The sequence below is a fragment of the Polistes dominula genome, unplaced genomic scaffold (assembly GCF_049000335.1).
Source record: "Polistes dominula isolate Pdom_NZ unplaced genomic scaffold, Pdom_raw_medaka contig_29, whole genome shotgun sequence".
In the NCBI taxonomy this organism is placed as follows: domain Eukaryota; kingdom Metazoa; phylum Arthropoda; class Insecta; order Hymenoptera; family Vespidae; genus Polistes; species Polistes dominula.
The window spans coordinates 3,112,075-3,137,609 of NW_028300865.1; the positions used below are offsets into that span (position 1 = coordinate 3,112,075).

General features: G+C 28.2%; 2 protein-coding genes and 1 long non-coding RNA gene across 10 annotated transcripts in view; 1 reads left to right on the forward strand and 2 right to left on the reverse strand.

The window, feature by feature from the left end:
- put (activin A receptor type 2 punt) lies at positions 1-8,368 on the forward strand. 3 transcript variants are annotated; one of them, XM_089179395.1, is made up of 10 exons: positions 1-99; positions 162-384; positions 755-945; positions 1,047-1,209; positions 1,291-1,430; positions 1,530-1,909; positions 2,003-2,189; positions 2,263-2,400; positions 2,472-2,603; positions 2,701-8,368. In XM_089179395.1, exons 2-10 carry the CDS (start codon positions 336-338, stop codon positions 2,899-2,901), a joined length of 1,581 nt encoding a protein of 526 aa, XP_089035521.1. In that variant the 5' UTR covers positions 1-99; positions 162-335; the 3' UTR covers positions 2,902-8,368. The 3 variants fall into 3 exon arrangements, with proteins under 3 accessions (XP_089035521.1, XP_089035527.1, XP_015176417.1); XM_089179401.1 differs by having other exon boundaries at positions 2-95; XM_015320931.2 differs by having other exon boundaries at positions 3-384.
- LOC107066398 (uncharacterized) overlaps positions 8,136-25,535 on the reverse strand; it is a 17,686-nt gene continuing 286 nt past the window's right edge. The window contains exons 2-14 of one of the 6 annotated variants that reach the window (XM_015320976.2): positions 24,052-24,097; positions 16,242-16,392; positions 15,898-16,111; positions 15,406-15,501; positions 14,931-15,168; positions 14,546-14,847; positions 12,823-14,473; positions 12,453-12,739; positions 12,257-12,365; positions 11,836-12,178; positions 11,494-11,734; positions 10,523-11,412; positions 8,136-10,132 (exon numbers count right to left, since the gene is read on the reverse strand). In XM_015320976.2, the coding sequence (XP_015176462.1) occupies positions 9,961-10,132; positions 10,523-11,412; positions 11,494-11,734; positions 11,836-12,178; positions 12,257-12,365; positions 12,453-12,739; positions 12,823-14,473; positions 14,546-14,847; positions 14,931-15,168; positions 15,406-15,501; positions 15,898-16,111; positions 16,242-16,392; positions 24,052-24,097 (4,740 nt within the window). In that variant the 3' untranslated portion in view covers positions 8,136-9,960. Of the gene's footprint in view, positions 10,171-10,522; positions 11,413-11,493; positions 11,735-11,835; positions 12,179-12,256; positions 12,366-12,452; positions 12,740-12,822; positions 14,474-14,545; positions 14,848-14,930; positions 15,169-15,405; positions 15,502-15,897; positions 16,112-16,241; positions 16,393-17,327; positions 17,351-18,399; positions 18,559-20,104; positions 20,651-24,051; positions 24,098-25,535 lie in introns of those variants that run through there. The other 5 variants (XM_015320973.2, XM_015320977.2, XM_089179313.1 and 2 more) reach the window with 5 other exon arrangements.
- LOC149033781 (uncharacterized) lies at positions 24,180-25,529 on the reverse strand. The gene is made up of 2 exons (XR_016178919.1): positions 24,834-25,529; positions 24,180-24,741 (listed from the first exon to the last, which is right to left on the reverse strand). It is a non-coding gene; the product is annotated as an uncharacterized LOC149033781 (long non-coding RNA).

Sequence of the window (25,535 nt, forward strand, 5' to 3'; positions counted from 1 at the left end):
TCGTCAATTTGTTCAGTGCGTCCGCCGTGTATTTTTGTAATAATACGATATGAGAATATCTTATTTTAATTTGTATTGAAGAATTCGTGTTAATCGTGTGTACGTTTATGAAATCAAACAAGGTGTCAAGGATAACATTATAATTATTTTTTTTTTTAAAGGTTACAAGAATATAAGTGATTTAAGAGTGAAAATGACATGAATTCATGCTGTGCGCGTTTCGATATCAAGTTGGGAGGGGGAGGAAGAGAGATGTGTCGGTGGATGAATTACTACAATTTGCTTAATAGCTAATAGACTCAAAATTACTGGTATGCTTTTACGATCCATTCACGATGTCCGCATATGTGACGATACTGCCATACCTATTCCTAGGATTATTAGGTAATTGATCATTGTATCATTTCAGTCTAACACTTGTAGTTATTATTTTAATTGATATTTTTTATTTTCAACACACGTTCAAAGGATTCTGTTGATTTTATTATTATGTCAGTAAAATATATTGTTTACGCATCTCGATGAGTATGTGTATAATGTATATTACTTTCATATATAAATATTTATACTTTGATATTTAAATGGGCAAACAATTATAGTTTTAGTTATATTCTTGTGCATACATTACAAAATATCAGTTATATATTAGGAAAAAAAACAACATACAAGATTATATGTACGTTAACATTACAATGTTGTTTTTTTTTTTTTACATAAGAGTTGGTAAAATTTGAATAAGTTTTATCTATTACAGGTGTTACTTTAGGACATGATGTTAAGGGTTCTAAATTTTGTGAATTTTACAATGAAACTATGTGCACGGAAAGTCAACAAGGATGTTCGGGAAAAGAGGAATGTGGCCCGCATGATACAGATAAACGCAATCATTGTTATGTGTTATGGCATATTGACAGCAAAACCGAAAAGACTATAATTAAATTGAAGGTTTGCTTGGACGAACTATATTCTTTTTTCATATGTATCTTATTTTTCATAATATTTGTTTTCATTAAAAATGTAACATTATATATTCTCCATTATTATAGGGTTGTTTCTTAGATAGTAAAGAATGTTATGACAAGCCAAAATGCGTTGAGAAAAATCCAAATAAGGACAAGAAATTGTTTTTCTGTTGTTGCGATGGTAATATGTGCAACCAAAACTTTACATGGGATCCGCAACCTACTCAACCTCCCCCCATTGTTCACGGTAATGAGTTTTGTAAACAAGAAATATATATGTATATAAATATCAATTATAATGTTATTTTATTCGATGAAATATTTTCAGAATACGAACCTGTTCCAAATACCGAACAACAAATAATAACACTTGCTTTATCCATATCAATTCCTATGATCCTCCTTATAATAATAATATCCATTTTGTATTGGTGCTATCGTCGTAAAAAATTGGGATACTTCAATGAGGTTAGTAGAAGAAAAAAAAGAATAAAAGTTTAATTTATATAATGTTTATTAATTAATATAAATATATACACACATATTTGATTGATTTTGATTATTTAGGTGCCAACGTTAGAACCATTACCTTTACCCCAGCCGTCTCCTAATTTAGGATTACGACCAATTCAACTTCTTGAAATAAAAGCTCGAGGAAGATTTGGAGCTGTTTGGAAAGCCCAATTGAAAAATGAAATAGTTGCCGTCAAAGTTTTTCCTATGCAAGATAAACAATCATGGCAAACGGAACAAGAAATATTTAGACTCGCGCACATGGATCATGAGGACATATTACGTTTTATAGGGGTTGAAAAAAGAGGTGATAATTTGCAAGCTGAGTTTTGGTTAATAACCGCATACCACGAGAAAGGTTCTTTATGCGACTATTTAAAAGCTAACGTTGTAACATGGCCTGAAATGTGTAGAATTGCAGAATCAATGGCACGGTATTGAATTATTTATTAATATGATCATTGTCTTTAAATGAATATACGCTATCTACTTATTTGTTTATTTATTTATTTATTTATATGTAATAGGGGATTGATGCATCTGCACGAAGAGATACCAGCTAACAAAGTCGATGGTTATAAACCAGCAGTTGCTCACAGAGACTTCAAATCGAAAAATGTGCTTCTTAAAGCAGATATGAATGCTTGTATAGCTGATTTTGGCTTAGCATTAATATTCCACCCTGGAAAACCTTGCGGTGATACACATGGACAGGTAAATACCTAACATACAATTATTTACTTTTGAATACTTTCTTTTTTTATTATTAATTAACAATGAAATATAGGTTGGAACAAGGAGGTATATGGCTCCAGAGGTTTTAGAAGGGGCAATCAATTTTACCAGGGATTCATTTTTGCGAATCGATATGTATGCGTGTGGTCTTGTACTATGGGAATTAGCTTCACGATGTACCGTACAAGATGTAAGAAAGTATACCAAATAAATGAAAAAATTCAATAATACGAACAAATATATATTTCTTTATCTTTCTAGGGACCAATTGGAGAATATAGATTACCATTTGAAGATGAAGTTGGTCTTCATCCTACATTAGAAGACATGCAAGAAAGTGTGGTACATAAAAAAGAAAGGCCACTTATTTTAGAAACATGGCGTAAACATCCGGTACAATTCTATTGATTTCAATATATTTATGTTTATATATATATATATTTTGTCTTATATCTATTATCATTATGTTAAATACCTTTCGTGTTCGTAGGGACTTTTATCAATTTGTGATACGATGGAGGAATGTTGGGATCATGATGCCGAGGCACGTCTTTCGGCTTCTTGTGTAATGGAGCGAGTGGCTACATTGAGTAGGACACTTGTTTTTAAATTTAATTCATTTAATTCATCTACATTAATTCGCGTTGATAATACCAACGAGTCTATCAGCACTAAGGAGTCTAGTATGTAGTTAGTATATATGTATTATAGTTTTAGTTAAATTGCACAACCATTTCCTGTATCATAATTTTATCATGTACATATGTGAGAAATGCCAGAACGTCAAATGCATGAGCATTATTTTAATCATCAGAATTTTATTATTATGGATTATATTATTTTTTTATCTCTACTAATATATTTCTCTCAGAGACACACACATTTTAGATTATAATTTATAATTTATTACATTAAGATTTGTCGATAAAAAGAAAGCAAGCAAGAAAGAAAGAAAGAAAGACAATTAACAGCTTTCAAACAATTAGTGTTTTTGTTTTTATTTTATTTGGCTGTGTATAGACATGGTTTGGTATATTGTTTTTTTTTCTTTTTTATTATAATTATTTTTTTATTTGTCATTTTTTGTTGTTGTTGTTTTTCATTGCATGCAGCTTGATTATATATTTTCTGTTTGTACAATAGATTGTTTTACTCAGAATGATTATATATTTAACAGTATTTTCAGCATACATTTTACATTAAAATCTGTGAAATATATGAAATAACAAAAAAACAAAAGTTGGTTGCTTGTACATATATAGAGGAGTGATACATACATTCAAACAAATGCACAGTTGTACCTGTATAATGAACATTTTGTTAAAAACATTTTAATAGAAATATATCAGGGTCATTTTTTGTTATAATTTTTACAATAAATGATTTATTTTCAATAGTTAAAGAACTTTTGAAAATATAAGTTTAAAGATTAATATGTATGATGTAATTCTCTTGACTCTGATATATGTATATACAGTTGTATGACAGTTCAGCTTATTCATTGAAAAAATTTGATAGTAATTTTGATTTAAATTTAATTTAAATTTAATTTAAAATCCAACATTCGATATAAAACAATGTTTGGAAGGGAGTATTATTAATAGATATATTTGTTATTAAGTCAGATTTGATGTTTGATATAAAAAAAATGACATAACAGTACAGGTGCAACATGACTGCATTGTGTATATTAAGTTTGATGAATAAATTCAAGTACAAGAGTTTAATTATGTAGTATATTAATATGTCATTATATTTGAAGCAGAAATGAAGATAATTCTGATCAAATGCATGACCGTATAAAAATATCCATTATAAAATATTATGTAAACATTATGAGACAACAATTTTCATATATCTTAAATCGACTAAAGTTATTTTGATAATTGTAGATTTATCAATTTGACTGTAACTTTTTCTCAAGCATTAGAATCAACAATTTCTCAATGCTAAACAAAATTGAAATAAAATCGTATTTGTTAAAATGTTTATTATGACACGCTTGACTATTACTCATTGCTGTAGATATAATATTAATACTCTATGAGAAATTTGGAGAACAATTAAATGTTTTCAAAAGAATAAAAAGGATAGATTTATAGTTGCATTTTTTCCTGGATTAAGTATAATATAATTACACCAAACGAATTTATAAATTATATATATCATGTTGAGATCAGATTAATATCTCCAAATTATCTCAAGAGTAACTGTATAAAACTGTAAATGATATGGCATCCTATTACACGTGAGAAATTTGATTGCAGAAATACGTTAAATAATTTTTATGAAATGACACAAATATTGTACCAACCAGTAAAGTGATGAGATAAATTATTACTTTTAATAATAGGGTACAATTTTTATTAACTTTAATAATAATATTAATAATAATAATAATATATAGATAAGCGAAGAATATGTAGAATTATATTACATTATGAATTACATTATTTGTGAATAAAAACATAATACTACATATTTATCTTCTGACTATGGTTTGTATGTTATAATTGCAATCAAATGTTAATGCAAATTTTAATTTTGTTGAATCATCAATTTTTGAACTCATGAACTTGGAAGAACTGGCATTTCTCATCAATGATCGTTAACATAATAATCATTTCGACACATTATATAATATGAATAAAAATAGAAAAGAAACAGAAACTTTGACAGTGTGAAAAAAACAAACAAACATTCTTTTCAATGTGTATTGTAAAAACTTGATATAAAAATCTTATTATACAAAGTACCTGGTAGATACAATCGAATAATTTCGATTGGAAGCCACAAGGAATTTATTATTAATTATCGTTGCACAATATGTGTTATTTATCAATTTGGCTATTATTCATTTAGAAAATTTCAATGCACACTTCAATGATCATTTTATTATTATTTGCTTGAATTTTTCTTTTTGAGATTATGAAGAAAAGGTTTGCGACGAATAATTATTTTCTGAGAAAAATAAAAAAAAGAACAATTCGTTACGTATTCTCTGTTTTTTACGAATGATAATCTTTTGATTTTTTATCAATTATTATTTTTAAATATTCATTCAATCATAGATATATGTAAGTACAATAAAATGCTCTGTTTTATATACAATTTTGATTGCGCTTTTAATGCTATTTTTTACACGTTCAAAAAAGAATAAAAAGAAAAAGAAGAAGAAGAAAAAAGAAAAATAAACAAAATCTATAGAACAATTGACATACTGAATTAATATAAAATATACAATGCAATAAAAAAGCATTTAGTCATATTTCAAAAGAGACTGGTAAATGTTACAATGTTTATTCGACTTGTTCTTTAACTCAGGATGAGACATTATATTTAATATAATTTAAACGCAATGTGCTTACTCAGTCTGCATTAATTCAAATAATTAAATAAATAAATAAATAACAGTAATGGTAATGGTAATGGAATGATGTTATGCCCATATATAAATGACTTTTCCTGAGTTAAATGTATTATTATGAATAAACAAAAATAGGAACGAGTTTACATTTTTTCTTTTTTTTTTCTCTTACTTGTTCTGTGCACACGATTTTTTTTTATTACTTATTTATATTAAAACAAAACGGTTCGGCTATAATATAGTTTATGTAAAAATAAACAAAAATAAAAGATTGATCAAAGTAATAAATATCACAGTTAATATAGGCATCCCTTAGACTGTGATAATAATAAAAAGGGCCTAATATAATATTCTATACAATTATTTACAATTTCTAGTCATTAACGGAACAAGCAAGAGGATAATAATAATAAGAATCTTTTTCTTCTTTATTAGCAGACTTGAGTAGTGCCAAAAGATGATAATATACGCATCCAATTGCATATGTTTATGTATTTATTTGTACTTAGTACAAATAATATAGTAAAATACATATACACATACAACAAAATTACAGGAGCATATACTTTCATATTGTTAACAAAAACCAATGGTAAATCTTTGATTATTCATACTGCCATATTAAATAAAATCCGGTTATATATGAAGGATTATTATAATTGATAAAAATAACAAACAAAATGTTCATGTATATAGGTACATATTTGTGTGCATGCATATAAGTTAATAATACGTTGAAATTTTTGATATAAATATTATTCATTTTCTTCTTCAAATAAAATAATACATATAAAATGTGTGATTATTAGATTTGGAATTCGACAGAATTTTATAATGAAAGAAAAAAAAAATAATAAAAAAAAAATATATAAAAAAACAAAAAAAAAACACATTAGAATTATAACGAAATATATTTGGACTTCTACATATCGAATAGTAGATAGATATATTTAATTATAAAATCATTGTTCTATGTAACTCTTTTTAGTTTCTTTTTCTTCTTTTTTTTTTTTTTGTAGAATTAGTCAAGTGTGAATAATAACTCATTGTCATTGTTTTATTAAATAGTATCTACCTGTTCTAGGTTTTTTTTTACAATAAGAAAAAAGCCATAAAATATAACTTGGTTCCTTTATATATTTCTCTATAAAATATTTAAATATAATACATTGGTTTTAATCATTTATCATAGAAAAAGTAATATTAATAAAAAAAAGAGTTAATATATTTACAAATTTATACCTAACATTATCAGCATTGTAATAAATTCTATAAATAGTCTTAACATTAGTTCATGATTCTTAACAGTACCTCAAAAGCATTCCAGTCAATATAACATCAACATTGGTAATATACATATGCCGAAAATAACAAGATTTTTAATCTGAAACAACTCTTGTATATTTTATGTAAAATTTCTCTATTTTTTATTAAGACTCACTCGATCAAATATGCAAAGAAAAAAAGAACAAAATATTGTATAATTTTTGTATATTCCAATGGAAAATAATACACCATAAGAATGTATAGAAAATATACAACGGATATAGTTATTGCATTGTTATCAATAAACGAAAATTATAATACAAATAAATAAAAACTTTCTTATTATGAATTTGAAATGAATATGTATATAATTAGGGGATTCCCCCTTCGATTATGTTAAATCAGAATTATAACACAATGCTTCCAGGTACTTCTGTTATTATTCATTAATTATTTGTTTTAACGCATACACATACATACAATACACATACACACGCGTATGAGCGATTAATTAGTTTTATTTGAATAATATAATTTAATTGTGAGAACAAAAATGTTTATATTTAACTATAACTTGTATAATATTGAAATTATAATTACATATAATAGAAAATATACTACAGGCGTATTCTGTAATAAGTTTTTCTGTAGACCTATTGTAAATAAGATTAAATAATATGTAAACGAATTAAGGCTACTAATATATATACAAACAAAATAATGACTTATTTATCAATAGAATTAATATGATTTATAGCAATAGAATGTTCCTACGCACACTGAATGTAACTGTCTTCTTCAAGATGAACAAAAATATGTTAAAGTTATAATAAGACTTATTACACTACGTGTTATAAAGACCTGATCAGAAATATTTCAGTACAAAAAAAAAAAAGAAACAATTAATAAGTCTACATTTTAAACGAAACTTATTTCAACATATTAAATGTGTTTGTGTCTTGAATGTGAAATTGTAAATCATCTATATAAAACGGAAAAAAAAAACATAAAACAAAATGGAAATATTAATTAATCTAATAAGCACTTATATGTTTTTATAATACATATTTTTTTTTCGTATAAATTATGGTAAATATATATATATATATATATATATATATGCATATGTGTAAGAGCTTTTAATAACATTAATTAAAGATTTTGTTTTATTATGTTTTAAAAATGATATTGAATAAAGTGAAAAGCTATATTTTTATTTTACCAATTTAGAGACCAAAATTAATAGAAAAATTCATTATATACAGATGGGAACATATTATAAAGATATGTAATATTATAAACATGGATATTTTATTTATATATACATATACAAACATACACAGTTTATGATTTTACGAATAATGCTGTTAAAATGGTATGAGGCAGATATGTTTTAAGCAACTTGTTTTATCTTTTTTTTTTTTTGTCAAATTTAAGGATTCACAATATTATTTTGTTTTATCAACGAACGAAAAATGTTCTTTTCAACAAATTCTTAAAAAAAAAAAAAAAAATACAAAACAAAGAAATAAAATGATAATTCCTTCGGTAGTGGAAATTTATTATATAATTATTATTATTATTATTATTTGTTGTCTCTGTTTTTTTTTTGTTATCATATATTATCATTATTATCAATTGCTCTCTCTCTCTCTCTCTTTCTATATTTATATGATAATACTTATATTAATATCTTGAAAATATGCTATTATAGGGAACGATTATCACTGCGCGAAGAAAAATGGTACAGTGATATAATATGTCTCATATATTATAATAGATTTTATTTGAATACACAGTATGTATTTTCACATACTAAGAAATACATGAAGCAAGTAAAAAAATGTGATTATTGCGATTCAAAAGCGCACGACACGATAATAAATTTATATGCTTAAATAAAACCGATAATAATTATTTAATGTTTTTATTTTTTGTTTTTGTTTTTTTTTTTTTTTACGATGATTGGACGTGATTGAAATATTAAAATAATATAAAAAATCAAACAATGTTATTTTTTTTTGTTTTTGTTTTTCTTTTTGTTTCGAACATTCGCATCAATCAACTTATGCACCTATTTGCTATGATCACAGTTACATTCATAATATTATATATATATTTATATATGACCGTTGCGTTTTTATCATCATATTACTGTATATATGTACAATTTTAGTTATAAATAGGTATATGTTCATTTAAATATATTGAGGTTTTAAAAGCTTATATGACTAGCAGTACCTCTAATATTTTTTTCTTTTTTTCATTTTTTTTTCTTTTTTTTTTTTTTAGTCACGACCATAACCGTCAGGTATTATCTTATATAGAGTCATCATAAAGGAAAAAAGATATTGTTTTTCGATAGAAATAGAATAATATTCTGTAATCTATATTATAATGTAAAATTTTGCCTAATATTTTTAAAAAATAACTTTTGTTCAATTTGCTAAAGTAAATATATATATATATATATATGATTTATAAATGACGGTCGTGTCTAATTGCATAAAAGCTATAAAATAAATTGGGTAGCTATTATGCATACAAAACAATTACTTAATATGAACATATAATGGTAATATATAATGATAAAATTAAAGGAGATATGGTGTCTGGGTATGATACGCAAACCCCAGTGAAATTCAGATCGAAAATGGTATGAGAAAAGAAATAAAAAAAAGCTGACCGTCAATATACAATATATATATATATATAATATGCAAAGAAGCTTTTTTCTCACTGGGGTCCCAGAAGGCTGCTGTGTTGCGTTGTTTGTCAATGATATTATGAGTGTTAAATATTATCTCACGAGTCTATACGAACGAAGCTTTAAATAATAATGACTCTTAGCGAGCAACATCATCATCATCATCATCATCATCATCATCATCATCATCATCATCATCATCATCATCATTATCATCATTAAATAATAATTTTAAAAATCATTTAACTATGCCTTTTTCTTTAATACACTGTACATACGAAACCGTATATTTCATCTTTTTTCTTTCTTTCTTTCTTTCTTTCTTGCATTCGTTCAAAGCTAAGCACATCACTTTCACTTTTTAATCAACTTACTTAAGAATTTCTCTGATTAATATCAACGAATGGGCGCTAAGTCTGAATAGTATGCACACACATTCTTGGAACCAAACCTTTTCTATCACCTCTTTCACATAATAACCATTTATTATCAATTTCTAATATAACTTTCAATCTTTCACCTTCTGCAAATGATAGATGCCCATTATTCGATGGTGCTCTATTTGTAACTGTGCGAACGTCTCTGGAATCGATATGGACGAGAAGCGTTATTTTACTAATCTAGGAAAAGAAAAAATATACAAAAGTAAGAAAACTGAAAAATAACAAGCGATACATAAATGATACAAAAAAGAAAAAAAGAAGAAAAAAAAACAATATAAATTGCAAATAAAAATGATTACAAGCTGACAGATACATTGATTATAAAAATTAACATATCTTTATAGATATAGTGTATCAATAAATTTGTTTGTGTGTGTATGTGTATTCTGTGTATGTGTCCTGTAACGAAAAATATTGCCTTTTAAATTATTGCAAATGAAATTGAAAACGACGAATAAAAAAGGTTGAATTAATATATAACATATATGTTATTATTTGACAAGTATATAGATAATAATATTGGACCTACTTTAAAGGTTGTTTCCTCGAAATATTATTTCGTGTAGCTGTATTTGGCCTTGGTAAAGAAGTGGAAGCAGCTCGCCTTTGAGGTGATACGAGATTCTTTTCTTTCGACATAACTCCATAAGATTTATAAGGTAAAGAGCTAGGTCGTGACAAATGTGTCCGCGATGTTCCAACTACGTCCTGATCAACGCGACTGGTACGTCGTGTTTCTGGTATACCTTTCCCCCTTGTTGTTTCTATTGGTTTCATTAATACTGTTTTGGTAGTTGACAATGCAACCGGTTTTTTCAAAGAAGGTATCCCAGTCATAGGGGACTTGACACTTTTAGCAGATCCTATTGTTACATTTGGCTGTTTAATTGGCGACGTTAATAATCGTGGTATTTTTGATTTTCCTAAATTTGCGGGTGTTCGCATTGGTGACAAGGGTGGTAACGTCGTTGGTGCAGCTTGATTTTTTACACTCTCATCTTTACCAACCATCGATTCCCATTTTTCTTGTAATTTTCTAAACTTAGCTTCCCCAGTAATCGTATCTTCATCCTCCATTTTTGAATCTTGAGTTAATACTTTAATAGGAATAGTTTGTTTCGCTGCACCTCTATTCAATGGTGAATGTTCAAGGCTATCTGTATAATCTTCAGAATCTTCCGATGCTAATTTTTCTAAACCATGTAATACTTTAGTCGTTCCAATAGCATTGTTGAAACGTTTTTTAACAACACTCTCGTGATCAATTTTATGCGTTATTCCAGATTTATCGTCATAATCGTTATAAACAACGCAAGACCGTGGACGTATTTTCCTTGGACTTGATACAGTTCCACAATTATCCGTTTTTTCATAATGATGATCCTTTTGATGTAAATCTATATTTCGAAAATTTGTTCCCTGCAATAGAGGAATAGCAAATTGCTCATTACGAGACGAAAAAGAACAAAAAAAAAGGATATTTATTTTATTCATACTTACGTTCAAACTATAATTGTTCATATTACCAAAACTATTATGCAATTGTCGATATTGGTATAAAAGATCAAGCTGAAATGGACAAAATGCTAAAGGATGTAAAATATCTAATAAACTATCAACAATTTCACGAATGTCAGTATTTCCTAATGCTCCGGTAAATAAACTATTACTGTTATAATGTTTTCGTAAAATTGATTCTCTTGTACATAAATATGCAAACCATGCATCCAAAGCTCGCAAACTAGAAACAAAAAATATTATAAAGATAGGATGATTTTTATTTCTTTATGTATTCTTATGTAAGATATAAAACAACATATAAAAATTAACGTTAAAACTCACTTCAATAAACCAAATACAAAGGCGTGAAATTTAAGCATTCCTTCGGTAATAATATCCTCGCCATTAATCTTTTGAACTAATTCGTTCAATGTTTTTGTAAGTGGTCCTTGCTGAGCGGAAGCCTCAACAACTTGCCATACGCTGTTTGCTAGCGGACCAAAAGTAGATTGTAAATGTGGTTTTAGACCATCCGACATAATAGTATACAAAGCTGGGCACAGATTACTTAAACAAAGTTGTGCACATTCATTTTTATCGTTGTAATTTTGTCGGCCATTAGTAGGTTCAGTGTTCCAATATATAAGTAATAAATCAACAGATTTGCTTACGGATAATATCATATCTGAAATAATATTTAAAAATACAAAGTGTTATATAAATAAATTGGAGATAAAAAAATACGTATAATATTGGCGCGTACTTCTTTTTTCTTCTAAATCCATTTTGTTCTCAGGATTGATTTCTTTGTTCGTATCTTGAAAACATTTATCTTTATTGTACTCGTTCGTCGTAACGCTTATATTATTTGGCTGCAATTTGAATATATAATTTCATTAATACAGTATTATAAAATAATATATACAATATATAAACATGAAATATATAGAAATAATGACCTTTTCATTTGAATATCGTTTTCTTTCGTGTAAAGCAAAACTGACGGTTTTTTTCTGCGATTCGGCCATATCAATATTTTTGACAACATCCTTGTTCATTCTAAGAGCTAAAAATTTTCTCACGTATGATCTCAATTTAACTTCGGGATCTTCATTGTCACCTTCGCTACTTTCTGACGATAAACCGCTACGTTTTAAAAATTCTTCTAATTGCTTTACATCGTCTTCACTATTTTGAGAAATTTCATAATCTACATTTGTATTATTAATAGCTTCGTTCAGTCTCTCTAAAATAAAAAATGTTATTGATGACTTAAAATATTAATAATAGAGTTTTTAGCACTTTTTAGCAAAATAAATTGGACTTTACCTGTATTACATTTCTCCTCTGTCTCATCAACGTCTTTTTCCGAATCGATAATTCTCCCACGGCATAACAATTGCAAATCATTATTCATATAATAGGGTTCATGTAACGACATTCTTTTATTTGGTTCGGGACATTGATCTTCTACCTCGTCCACTCCTCCCATTTCAAACATACTGTATCTTTTACTCGTTGGTACTTTATTCTTTCTTAAGATACTTCTTGGTAAGGGAGGTCTCGGTGGTACTTTGCCGTTGCAGCAATCAGCCTCTTTATCTCCATAAGGTAATGAAATGGACCGTTTAGGTAAATTAGGATAGACTTGTTGTTTTGCTTGATTAACAGCCCTATGCATTTTCTTGTCATTGCTCACTAAACTAGCTTCAGAACTAATGCTATCGTAACGATATAAGTATAATGGGTTAGCTATATTATTAGAAAGTAATTGCTGGTTCGTTGAGGAATCCGTTAATATTGTAGATGAGCCTCGATATCCAGAAGATGGTTGTGTAGCTGTACTACTCGTCGAAGAACTATTATTTGGTATAAGTTCACTTATCGGTCTTGTTTTATGTCGCATCGGTGGGGACAAACAAAACAATGGTTTCTTAATTTGTTCATTTATATTGATATGCTGCGAAACTTCTGGCACATCGTGTAAGATTTTTTTATATTCAGTAGGTAAAAGGAATGTTAACGACTCCCAATCCTTAACGTGTGAAAAACCACGTTGCTTAAGCGCATCAATATCATTACAAGAGAATGGTCGGCTACATCTATTTGAATGTTTCCAACCTGCTTTACTTTTGTCATAACATTGAGGCTTTAATGCAACATTGTCCAATTTCGTATCTTTAATATTAAGAAATGAAAGATCTGGTAATGTATAATTAGGATATACAACATAAACAGGCCTTTTATTAACTATCGTTTCCCTTATCGAAGGGCTATCTTTTTCTGCAGGTACTTTGTAAATTATTGACGTTTGAACTTCGTTATCCTCTGTTTCAACCATTGCTTGTATTCCTGTTGTTTTAACTATCGTACATTTATTTTCTGCTTGTAAAACTCGTACATTTTTACCACGACTTTCCAAATCATCCTGTGAAATTTCAAAATCTATTTGTTCTATATCACTGTCATGTACGAGTTCCGATTTAACTATGCTCTCCGACAATTCTTCGACCGAGGCAGATGAAATCATGCCATCCTTATTTTCTTTATTGCTTGGAAAATTGTTTGGAATGTCAGCAAACTTATCCTTTTGACTTTCTATTTCTTTGTTAGTATAACAATCGCTACGAACCCAATTTATAGAAAAATCTTTCTCGGGAAGCGGACGAGTACACGTATTGTTTAAATTTTGTCGCTGTATTTGTGTATTTGTATTCGCAGTTGCACTATCACTAGCACTATTACTCGTAGGCCAACCATTATCACTTATAGAGTCAGATTGATCTAAAGTAAGACTCATTCCTTCGGCGCTCATACTTTTTTGTTTCATAAATAATTTTACTAGGCTTAAATTTTGTAATTTTTTTCCACAACAATTATTTCCACTACCATCGGAATTTTCTTCATTTACAGAACGACTCATTGCAGATCCTGAATTGTTTGATTGTAACGGATGGTTATTCGATTCGGCAGAATCGACCTGTAAAAAAAGAAAAACAATAATTAGTATAAACCAAAATAATTTCATTTCATTTAAATAAGAAAAATTTACAGAAAAATTTAGATGAATGTTAGCAGGTGATTCTTGAATTCGTGAAAGATCTGGTAGGCTTTGGCTTCTTTTATTGTTTATAGATGTAATTGTGTTCCCTGTTCCATGTAAAAAGTTTGGAATAGTATTGTTATTACCCGACGGATGTCGAGTAATAACCTTATTCATGGATGTATGTTTCAAATTACTCCAAGTAGTGTATATTTTAGAATCGGAACACGCCATTGACGAATCTAATATATTTCTTCGTAAGCCCTTTCTTTTGTAATAAATTTCTGGTACCTCATACGTTTCTGGTTTTTCTGAAAGAACAATTTAATATTATACATGACAAACATTGAAAACTATCTACGTGCAATATTGTGTTATTACATTATTGATTTACCTTGATGTTCAAAATCTGGAGAACTATCGGAATACATTGTAATGCTAGCTTCGAAAGCAATAGTATAATTATTTTTATTATTTGCTTGACAAGTTAACAGCATGTCTTCGCAGTCCAATGAATCTACACTGTAACTACCTGCCGGCGGTAGCACAGGTGTTTCTTTCACAGGAGAGAATAGTAACGATGATTTGCATATAGACATTGTATCGGTTGTCGAACAAGCAGATTCTTCTCCCTTTAAATCAAAATTATAAATAATTAAAATATATATGCATATAATTATCTTTATATATATACATATATTATTTTTATTTGTTACTATAGTTTCAGTCAACAATTAACATTATTATAATACAATGCATTACAAGTTAGAATATACATAAACCTGTCCTATATATTTTTCATGGGTTATAGAATGGTTTCGTAAATATTTGTTCTAATAAGTTTGGAAGTTGCACAGGTATTGTCATACCTGGCTGCTGGTGTGAGGGCTGATCGAAGAACCAATGTCAAGTTTTTCCATGACGGAACTAGATATACTGGCATAACGTTCCCTTTGATAGTTAAACTGTCATAATAATGGAATATATTTTTAACATTTAATACGTATTAATTTGACTAGTTGATCGATTTATATTGTAACTTGTTGTAAATACTTTATTTTATGTATCTGTTTGCTTTAAATATATTATATTAATTAAATGAACAAACGTATATTTTAAAGAATATCAATTTTGGTATATAATAAATCAAAATAATGTTTACTAAAAGTCCTTTGAAATGCATGGTATTAATGATAAATAATACAAATTCAAAATTTAATAACATAATAGAAATGAAAAAAAAGATTAAAATAAAAATATGTGCGGTGTGTGTGTGCGTGTGTTTGTGTGTGCATATGTGCCTTACAGATATTAATATATAAATAATAAAATATAATGATTTATATTAAATATATATTAACCTCTGAATGTTGAACTGGATCTGTGCACATAACTGGCAAAGCAGTAAGAAGAGTGTGGATGTCTGCGCTACGAAAACTTTCCATATCAATTTCTGCTAAATTAGCATCCAAATTACGCGACAAGTCATCGTAATAACCAACATCTTCCCTAGTATATGATGCAGAGAGCGTTGACAAAACACTTGGATGGACATGTAATCCTCCATCTCTGTATCTAAAAAAAAGACAAAAAATAAATCAAAATATCTTTTTAAATGATCAATATCACACGAAAAACTAGATTATGTAGAATTTTGTGTCTAGTAGTTTGAGTATACTTCGTATATACACCATAATCTTCTCACCCATAATCTGTACACCATTGATACTCCACATTGTCTTGTATGAAGTCAGAACCGATAAGATCCTGTTGCATAGAATCTGTTGCAGGATTGGAATTGCAATCCGATCCTGGTGTCTGTGGATCTTCCATGACTGCAGCTCCTTTGCCTGCACCTAAAACAATTTATAACTATTGTATTGTATTGTATATTTCTTATATCTATGAGATCATTAAATCATTTCTAAGGCTCATATATTGCTATATTATATAATATATTATACTATAGTTATTATATTAGAATGTTTTATTATTTTATCTATCTAATTGTTGATACATACAAATAATTTGCATCGTTTCATTTATATTTGTATTACTTCCATTGATTTTTGAGTACTAATAAGATGTGAATTTGTTTACAGTAGTATTTATAATCCACGTGATCAAAATAATAATAGAAAAAAAAGACTCCCAAAAAAAGGTGATGCAATAATAATGATCGTAACAAAATTCTACAGTTCGTTATTAAAATTAATTGTTATTTTGCACATACATATACGTTATAAATTTTTAATTCGTATCAATCGTCATCGCGAAAGAATGTTGGAGATAAAAAGGAAACTTCATTCTTCACTTAATCTTGATTAACGATAATTAAAATAAAGCGTCTTTGACGTTGCTTAAGAAAAACAATTGATACAAATAACCTATAATCATATAGAATAATTCATTTAAAATTTACATAGAATCAAAATAAATTTCATTCCTATATAATTAAAATGAATATGTTTACTATATAAAAAAGATTACTTTGTCAATGATCAAATTATCTCCGAGAAAAACTTCCATCGCATTTGTGTTATTTAATATTCCTCTCTCATATTATTATTATTATTATTATTATTAATATTATAATTATTATTATTATTATTACTTTGAAAAGAATTGCTTTAGATTGCTTGTGATTATTATCTAGTCACATTTAGTACTGATCTGTCATTGGTGCATCGAATACTAATCAATTTTAAATAGATATATTTTTGTTTGTTGCTTTTAATTAATTAAGAAGAACGTTAATTATATTGTTCGTAAAAACAAATAAGTAACTCACCATAAAGAATGTGTTTAATTTAATGACATGTTTTGAAAGAGAAAAAAAAGAAGAAAAAGAGAAGAGGGAAAAATCTTGACAAATGAAAGCACCGCTTGAGAAAATTAAAAAAAAAAAAAGAGAGAAAACAAAAATATTTGTTCTTTCGCAATATACACCTCTCTGCGTTAAGCAGCAGCAGCAGCGATCGGATTACAATGCGTCGATTCTCCTTACATGGTTAACGTTCAATCGATTTCTCGTTCGCTTAACGACAAAGATGAACGACATATCTTTTTAAGGTCACGATCGGAATGATCACACGCTCCTTTTCTGCTCCGAATCGACAATACCAACGACGAAACACTGATAAGAAGAACGTTTCTTACTTTTTTCTCCTCCTTCCCGCCCATTACGATAATATAGAGGTATGGCAGTAGTGACGTCATCACGGTACTTGGCCAATTATCGGCCAGAACGAACAGATATACGTTTCGCGCGCCAATTTTAAAAGTATTTGCATTTGAATGCAATTGAATATACGAAAAGTACTTAATTTTGTTTATATGTAATTTTTACATTTAATATGGGAATATAATTTTTAATTAACGTATTTTGTTGTTGTTGTTGTTGTTGTAAAAATATTTCTTTTATCGTATCGCTTGTGACATTTTTGTTTGAACGAAATAGAAAGCTTTCTGTATGTTATCATTTTGTATTCATTGTATATAAATATTTGTCACGATGTATTTGTCACGGTGTATTTGTCATGGCTCAGTAAGAACTTAAAAGAAGTCAAAATATATGCGCCATTCGTAAGCCGGAAATATCAATCCTTATTTGTGACGTCAACTCTCTTAAGCAGTTTACTATCTTTAGCTGTCCTATGTATATTACAATCTAATAATTAATAATCAATAATTATAATTATTCCCTAATAAATATAATTAATATTTATATAATGAAATAATAAACAAAAACGAATTATGTAATTCATATGGGCAATATAATTGATTATTAATTTATTTTAATTGAAGAAAAAAATTAGAAGATAAATAAAAAATGTAGAATGGACAAATTATTATACATGTACCTGAAGAAATTGTAATCCATATCATGCCGTGGCCGCGGCTAATTGGTTTTGCGTTTAGTATTTACACGCGATAAATGCTAACCGAAAACACCACCCATTTTTATTCGACCATATGGTGACGAGTTGCCTGTCACTTACACACTACTGTTAGAAAATTCATTTTAACTGCGCCTATGGAGTAGCATGATCGCTCATGCGGCGCATGTGCGTTGTAGGATTGAATGTAAAGGGTGAGCAAATGGAAGTCGGATACAATCGAATGTATATACCAATACTCTATACATATATACATATATATCACATATATATATATATATATATATATATATATATATGATTATGTATGTTCTGTCGGCTTTAAAGACTTAAGTGGTTTCGCTTGATCGAAGCTTTGATTCTTGTTTCAATGATCATAGAACGTCATTACGTATGAATTATATGCACATTTTGTTCCATAAATATCATCCTATTTATTTTTATGAAATATTTCTAAAGTTTTGTTATTTCTTAATTTCATGTTATAATAAACTAATATGCATAATTTGCATAATATGAGGCAAAGTATCAGATGCTGTTATACTTTGAGTTAAAGTGGTGCACATGTTGTTCATTATTCAATTGTTTCGTACAACGATGGTTAATTTAATCCTTTAATAACTAATTAAAATATGTTTTTCCAATGTTCGTATTATGGGAGTAACCTTGGCCTTTTTTCTATTTCTTTTTTTTTCCTTTTTCTTTTCATTATTCAGCATATGATGTATTGTTGTTCGAATATACGCGACCTACGCTTTTGGTGTTGGCACGTGCTTACAATATTAATTCGATTAAAATATCATGCAATTTTAATTATATTTTCATGATTCAATTTTACGGCAATGAACATTTATTTGTTTTTCATCCTAAGTAAAAATAAATAAAAAGAAAAAAAAAACTAACCGATCTTTCTTCACGAAAACAGTGTCGAGGGGAGTAGGATAATTTTAGAGTCAAGCAAAATGTCGGAAATAAGTGGTCGAGAGCAGCCAAATTTCACTACACGTTGCAAAATTAAATTAAAATGCAACGCGTGAAACACGATACAAGAATTTGGAAAATTTAATCAACCCATTTTATCTTATTCAATATTTCATGTTATTAATAAAATACACCGGTTTTTTTTTTGAAATATGATGAGTAACATTGAAAAAAAAAACAAGGAGAAGAAGAAGAAGCATTCTTTTGACCATCCTTCGAAAAAATAAAGGGGGTGTTTTTTTTAAGACGCAAAATAGTAATAACCACTCTATTTATAGCAAAAGAAACCGTATGCGAGAGAAGTTCGTTATATATACAAGGTCTATCATATCCATACAAGAAAAAAGAAAAAAAAAACGAGAGAGAAAGAGAGAAAGTGAAAAACGCATATGTGTTAGTGTGTGTGGAGGTATTTGAACTGTTGAAAAAAGATCGTCTAGAATTTCCCCATATGTTGTCTCTCAGCGTATTTAAGAATATTATACTTGAAATCATTTGAAGATGAGCTAACGTTGAAATGGTTTGATCCTTTTTATCCGATTATAAAAATACTAATATTTATTTGAAATATTATTTTGTTTTGTTAGACGTCGTCTGATGATATCATTTAGACATATTATTATAAAAGCTATGTGTTGACTTTAGGTAAATAGAAAATTAGAAAGATTAAATAAAAAAGGTTTCTTACATTGTCTTCGAAGAAAATACATGCATTTATCGCATGGTATTCGATAATAATTCCAATCTTGTCTCAAACGACATGACATGGAAGTTGGTGATTTTTGTTGTTCATGTTGTTGCTTTTGTTGTTGCTGCTGTTGTAACAATTGTAAGGGCGGTGGTTTTTTTCTTTGCCGTTGTTTTTGTCTGGATGATTGTAATGTTGGACTAACACGACCAGCAGAAAATTCTGCTATCTTCATGATGACGCACAACAAAAGCACTATCATCATTTGTCAATCTTTGCAATTTTGTCTTTTTTCTTTGTTTTTGTTTTTTTTTGTCGTTCTAACGCTGCTCCTACAGCATAGCACGACACGTTTTTTTTTTACACTAAAAAGTGTATATATCACATCACATCACATAGGGTTACCCGCACCCCTCCATACACATATGTTAAAGTTATTTACTACACTACTACTACTACCTTTCCTTTTATGTCTTTTCAACCACTCGCTAAATTCGCGTACATCAAAGTGTACCACAGTTAAAAAGCGTTTTTTCAAATATCCCTTTTTGTTTATTGTTTTTTTTTTTTTATATCATTCTTATTTTCTCGTTCTTCTTTGACTTTTTAAAGTATTTTAAAGTATTTTTTCCATATCACTTTTCTTTTCCTTTTTTCTTTCTCACTTCATTCATACACGACGAATGTTCGTTCAAAGCAATTCTTCTAACATTATTACACTCTCTTTTATATCTTTTTAACTACTGTCCTTTCTATTTTAATGGAATTGGATGAAGAAAAAAGAAAAAAAGAATAAAAATGAAAATTCAATCGTAATTTTGTGTATATTAATTGTATTATTCGTACGGTATATGATAATGTTGCTTAATCAAATCTTTTCCTACTATATACTATACTTGTTCGATTATACTTATTGTTAATTGTCTTTGTGGGTTTGTCCATATCGCGTGGGATTAATAATACTAAATCCTGTTATGTCTTTACGAAACTATTTCCTGTTGAAGATAATCGAAATCTTGTTCTTTTATCAATCTCTTTTTAAATATTTTTTTATATGGATTAAGTAAATAATAAACAAAGTTATTATTATTACGTTAGTGTTTAAAGAAAAAGAAGAAGAAAAAAGAAGAAACGCGTTATTATAATAATGTACGTAGTTCTTCGTTAAATAATAGTTGTTGAAATGTATGCAACATGTAACGTGACCTTCATTGTCAATAACGATATGATTTATAATACGTCACGTCGTAGAATTTATCGTTCTTATCTATTATATCGTTTTGAATAATTTTTATCTAAACGAGTTTAAAAGAAAAAAATAAAAACAATTGATTACAATAATTATAAGGAAAGTTATAGTAATTATAACTTATAATATAGAAAGAAATTATGTGATTGATATTTTATTTTTTATCTGTATGAATAAGCTTCTACGAAAATTATTAACGCGATAATAGAAAAATAAACATGATAAAGTGGAACGTAAATGATATCGTATCGGTACAAAATTTCATACCTAATTGAAAACTAACTGAATGACACTTTTTATGAGAATATAATAATGCAATAATATTTTCGTATTAAGTGTATCTATTTTTGGAGAATTTGGTATATAATGTTAGGTATTATAGTAACACTGTCAGAGTATAGTTATTGCGTCGGTCGATACGTTTAAACGTTTAAATTACAACAAGTGGTCAGACAATTGTTTCGAGTTAAATCGAACGTTCGAGTATAATAATAATAATAATAATACTAAGGATTTTCGTCGTTGTACTAAATTTGTAATTGACTTTTTTTTACGACAAATTAATTGTTAATTTATCAAGCAAAAATTCTGAATCATTCGTAGAAGAAAAATATTCTCATATTTTGCTATAAAAATCGTAAGATGGATGAAAATTTCAACGCCCTAAGGTTTAGATTATGATAAAAGAAAAAAGCTGACGTAGTAACAACTCGAATAAGTAACCATCTGGTAAATATCAAAAATTCTACCCCGTTCCAAGACTAGGATGATTATACCGAACGGATTTGAATTTTAAACCTATTTTAAACAATGTTCCGTGGTCGTCCTATTAGACAAAATTCTCGTATCCGTTCTTTTTTTTTTTTAAGTGCGTGGGTGCACTAAGTCGTCTCTTTGTTTTATGCACTAAACTTGCACTTAAATGAGCACTACTACTACATGCAACTTATACACCACATCACACCACATCACATCATCACGATGAAACACACAATACATCTATATATTATAATAATAATAATAATAATAATAATAATAATAATAATAATAATAATAATAATAATAATAACAAAAAAGACAAAAACTAGACACACATACACATAAACATAGTTCTGTACGGAAGTACAAGTATAGAAATAAAAATGTTTATATGTGATATTATTGTTATTGTTATTATTTAAAATCCGTACACTCTTTCTCTAAATGGTGACACGAATGAGATAAATAAACACTTAATCCAATGATTATTATTCCTTGAAATGTTGCTAGATCAAAGTTTCTTCAAGTAATAATATTCACATTGAATGCATTACATGCATTATTTAAAGGGAAATGGAATAATATTCTAATTCTTTCACTATTTATTTCTCTCTCTTTCTCACACTCTCTCTGTACACTAAAGTTTGCTCTTTAACAACTATCTTTATTTCCTTATTTCTTTATTTTGTTCTCTTTAGACACACAAGTTTCGTGTTTATTTCGGTGAAAATGGTGTTCTGGACCCACGGGTCTGAGTCAGACTGCCCTAACGGCGTGTGCCCTGCGCGGGAGAGTTCTTGCACACGGCACGACACGACGCAGAGTTTAATCTCTATTAATAAATACTCGGGTTTGTCTGCTGCTGCTGCTGCTGTTGCTGCTGCTGTTTGTGCTGTTTGCTGGCCCCTACAGCCGGAATAGAGAGCAAGGAACAAGACTAACTAAGAGAAAGATAAATGATAAAAAAAGAGTTGTATAGAGAGATTAATTCGCAGAACCTAAATGCATTTTTCGAATATTATCATTGTTAAAACAAGGAGTATAAATTCTTAAGGCAGCAATTGTCAGGCAATTGCATTATAGATAATGAAGTAAGAAGTGGGGGAAAAGGTACTTCTTCTTTCTCTAAAGAGGGATGAACATGCTAAGGGAGAATCATAGTACAAGCCCTTTTTTTTAGTAGCGTTAGTCATGCGGATATAACGATGACGTAGTTCTTATGAAAATCGAAAGTCGACGACGTTATTGTTATATCCACTTATCAAATTGAATATGAATAAATATTCGATTAAACCTAAATGAAGCTTTAATGTTGTAAATAATAATGCATATAGGATGATATTGCATGTTCCACAAATCGTTTGAAGGATGTAAATGCAAATGTAGATTCGCGAGTTGTTATATAAGTGTACAACGACCTTAACACTTATTGATTTTCACCATACAGGTTCTTTGCTACACTAGCCGAGGACAAAACTAGTTCGTTAACGAGAAACGATAAGAGATTTCTTTTCTTTTTTCTTTTTGGTTCATTTCATTTATAAAATGATCATCCATACATTACTATTAAATACAAAAATTACAAGAGATACGTATAGTTATATTATAGCGAATCAGAGTGTGTCGTTTATCGATTCAATGTACAATAGTTTGAGGAAAAGAAATAAAAAAAAAGAAAATAGAAAAATAATAATATTCCCAATGGTAAAACGTAATCGTACGGATGCTTTGTGGCCATTGTAATGACCCTGTTTAGAATAAGAATACCGTCGATGAGTAAAGATATATTTGTATGTATCGATTTCCAATACTGTTGCACCTATATAAGGGAGAACCATCGTCACGAATTTGAATTATAAAAACTTTATTTAATTTCTTGTTTATTTAAAAAATAAATAACAATCATATTGAAATAAAAATAATATTATTTTACACTTACCAATACGTAAATCACCGTTGCTATGGACAATATCCGTTGTCAGGGCCTAGACAAAAAATTAAATAATTATGTATATGTGTAAATAGTATATGGATCACATTCGTAATGTGCATGAATTATCAGATATATTGTTTTTTTTTTTTTTGCTATTTTTGCTCAAGTAATTTCAATTCTTTCTTAGTTCAAGTCTTTCATAGTTTCCTGCTTGCGAATCAATGCTTTATTTTCAGCCATTTATATACTCGAAACGCAGGAGGGGTTAGTATTTTTGGACGAATCATAGGAGAGAAAGTGCATTTCCTCTTTGTGACTCAAGAGTCACGATTCATTTTGTTAGATGGGCTATTTTCTTATTACAATTTCATATAATTTCATTGTAAGTAAAACATATTTGAAATGATAGTTGATAAAACAACAAATATGACATTATACGATGAATTTAATTGTTAATAAATTGTTATATACTTTTTTTTTTTTTTTTTTTTTTTAATAGTTCTCGAGTCATCTCTAAGAGAGACCGGTAGAAGTAACGAAATTGCATAAGTTTAAGTGTACTAAGAAAATGAGGCCACGAGATTCTAATAAGCATAACTATACACAACGTTAGAACGATAAAACGTTGACTGATATACATATATTAATACACGTCCTTACGTGTCGTTGTACGATTAGAACATTTCCATGAAATTTCTATTAATAAATAAGACATTATATAAAAAGTTAATGCATTTTACTTAAGATCGAATAATTGAAAAATCTATTTCTTATCTAAAAAATAATACCATTGTAATCGATAAAACGCATATTGCGCGTTATGAATCTAACGATTTTTAATATTTCTTGGCATGCTATGCATTCAATGATACTATCGTTTAATTTTCTATAGATTAACGTAAAAAAGAAAGAAGATAGAAAAAAATAGAGATAGAGATATAGAGAAAAAGTCAAAATCAAAGAAAGGAAATAAATGAACGAACTAAACCACCACGTCATCTTCAATTTTCAAAATTATTCTGACTGAATGTAACATTAAAAGGCGCGCACGTCGGTGACGAGATTAAAGGTAACCTTCTCATCGATTTTCAGTCTTCAAGGGTCAACGACGTATTACGTACATAAAACTATTCAAATAAAACAAAATTTAAATCATAACAAAACAATAAATTATAATCTTCCAAAACTTGATTACACACATCTCTGAAGAAGAATAACAGCGTAATGAATTTGAAAATTAAAAATGAATAAAATTGAATTACATTTGTATTGACGTAATAAATAAATTTTTTTAAATATATTTATTTAAAAAAAAAAGTAATACTTATTTTTACTTATTATTCTCATGAATCTTAAACATATACAAGGACACAGAAACGCCCACATGATAAAACCCAGCAAGTAGAACCAGTCGATATCAGAGAAGGTAAGATGAAAGAGAGAGAGAGAGAGAGAGAGAGAGAGAGAGAGGGAAAAATCTTGGTATACTA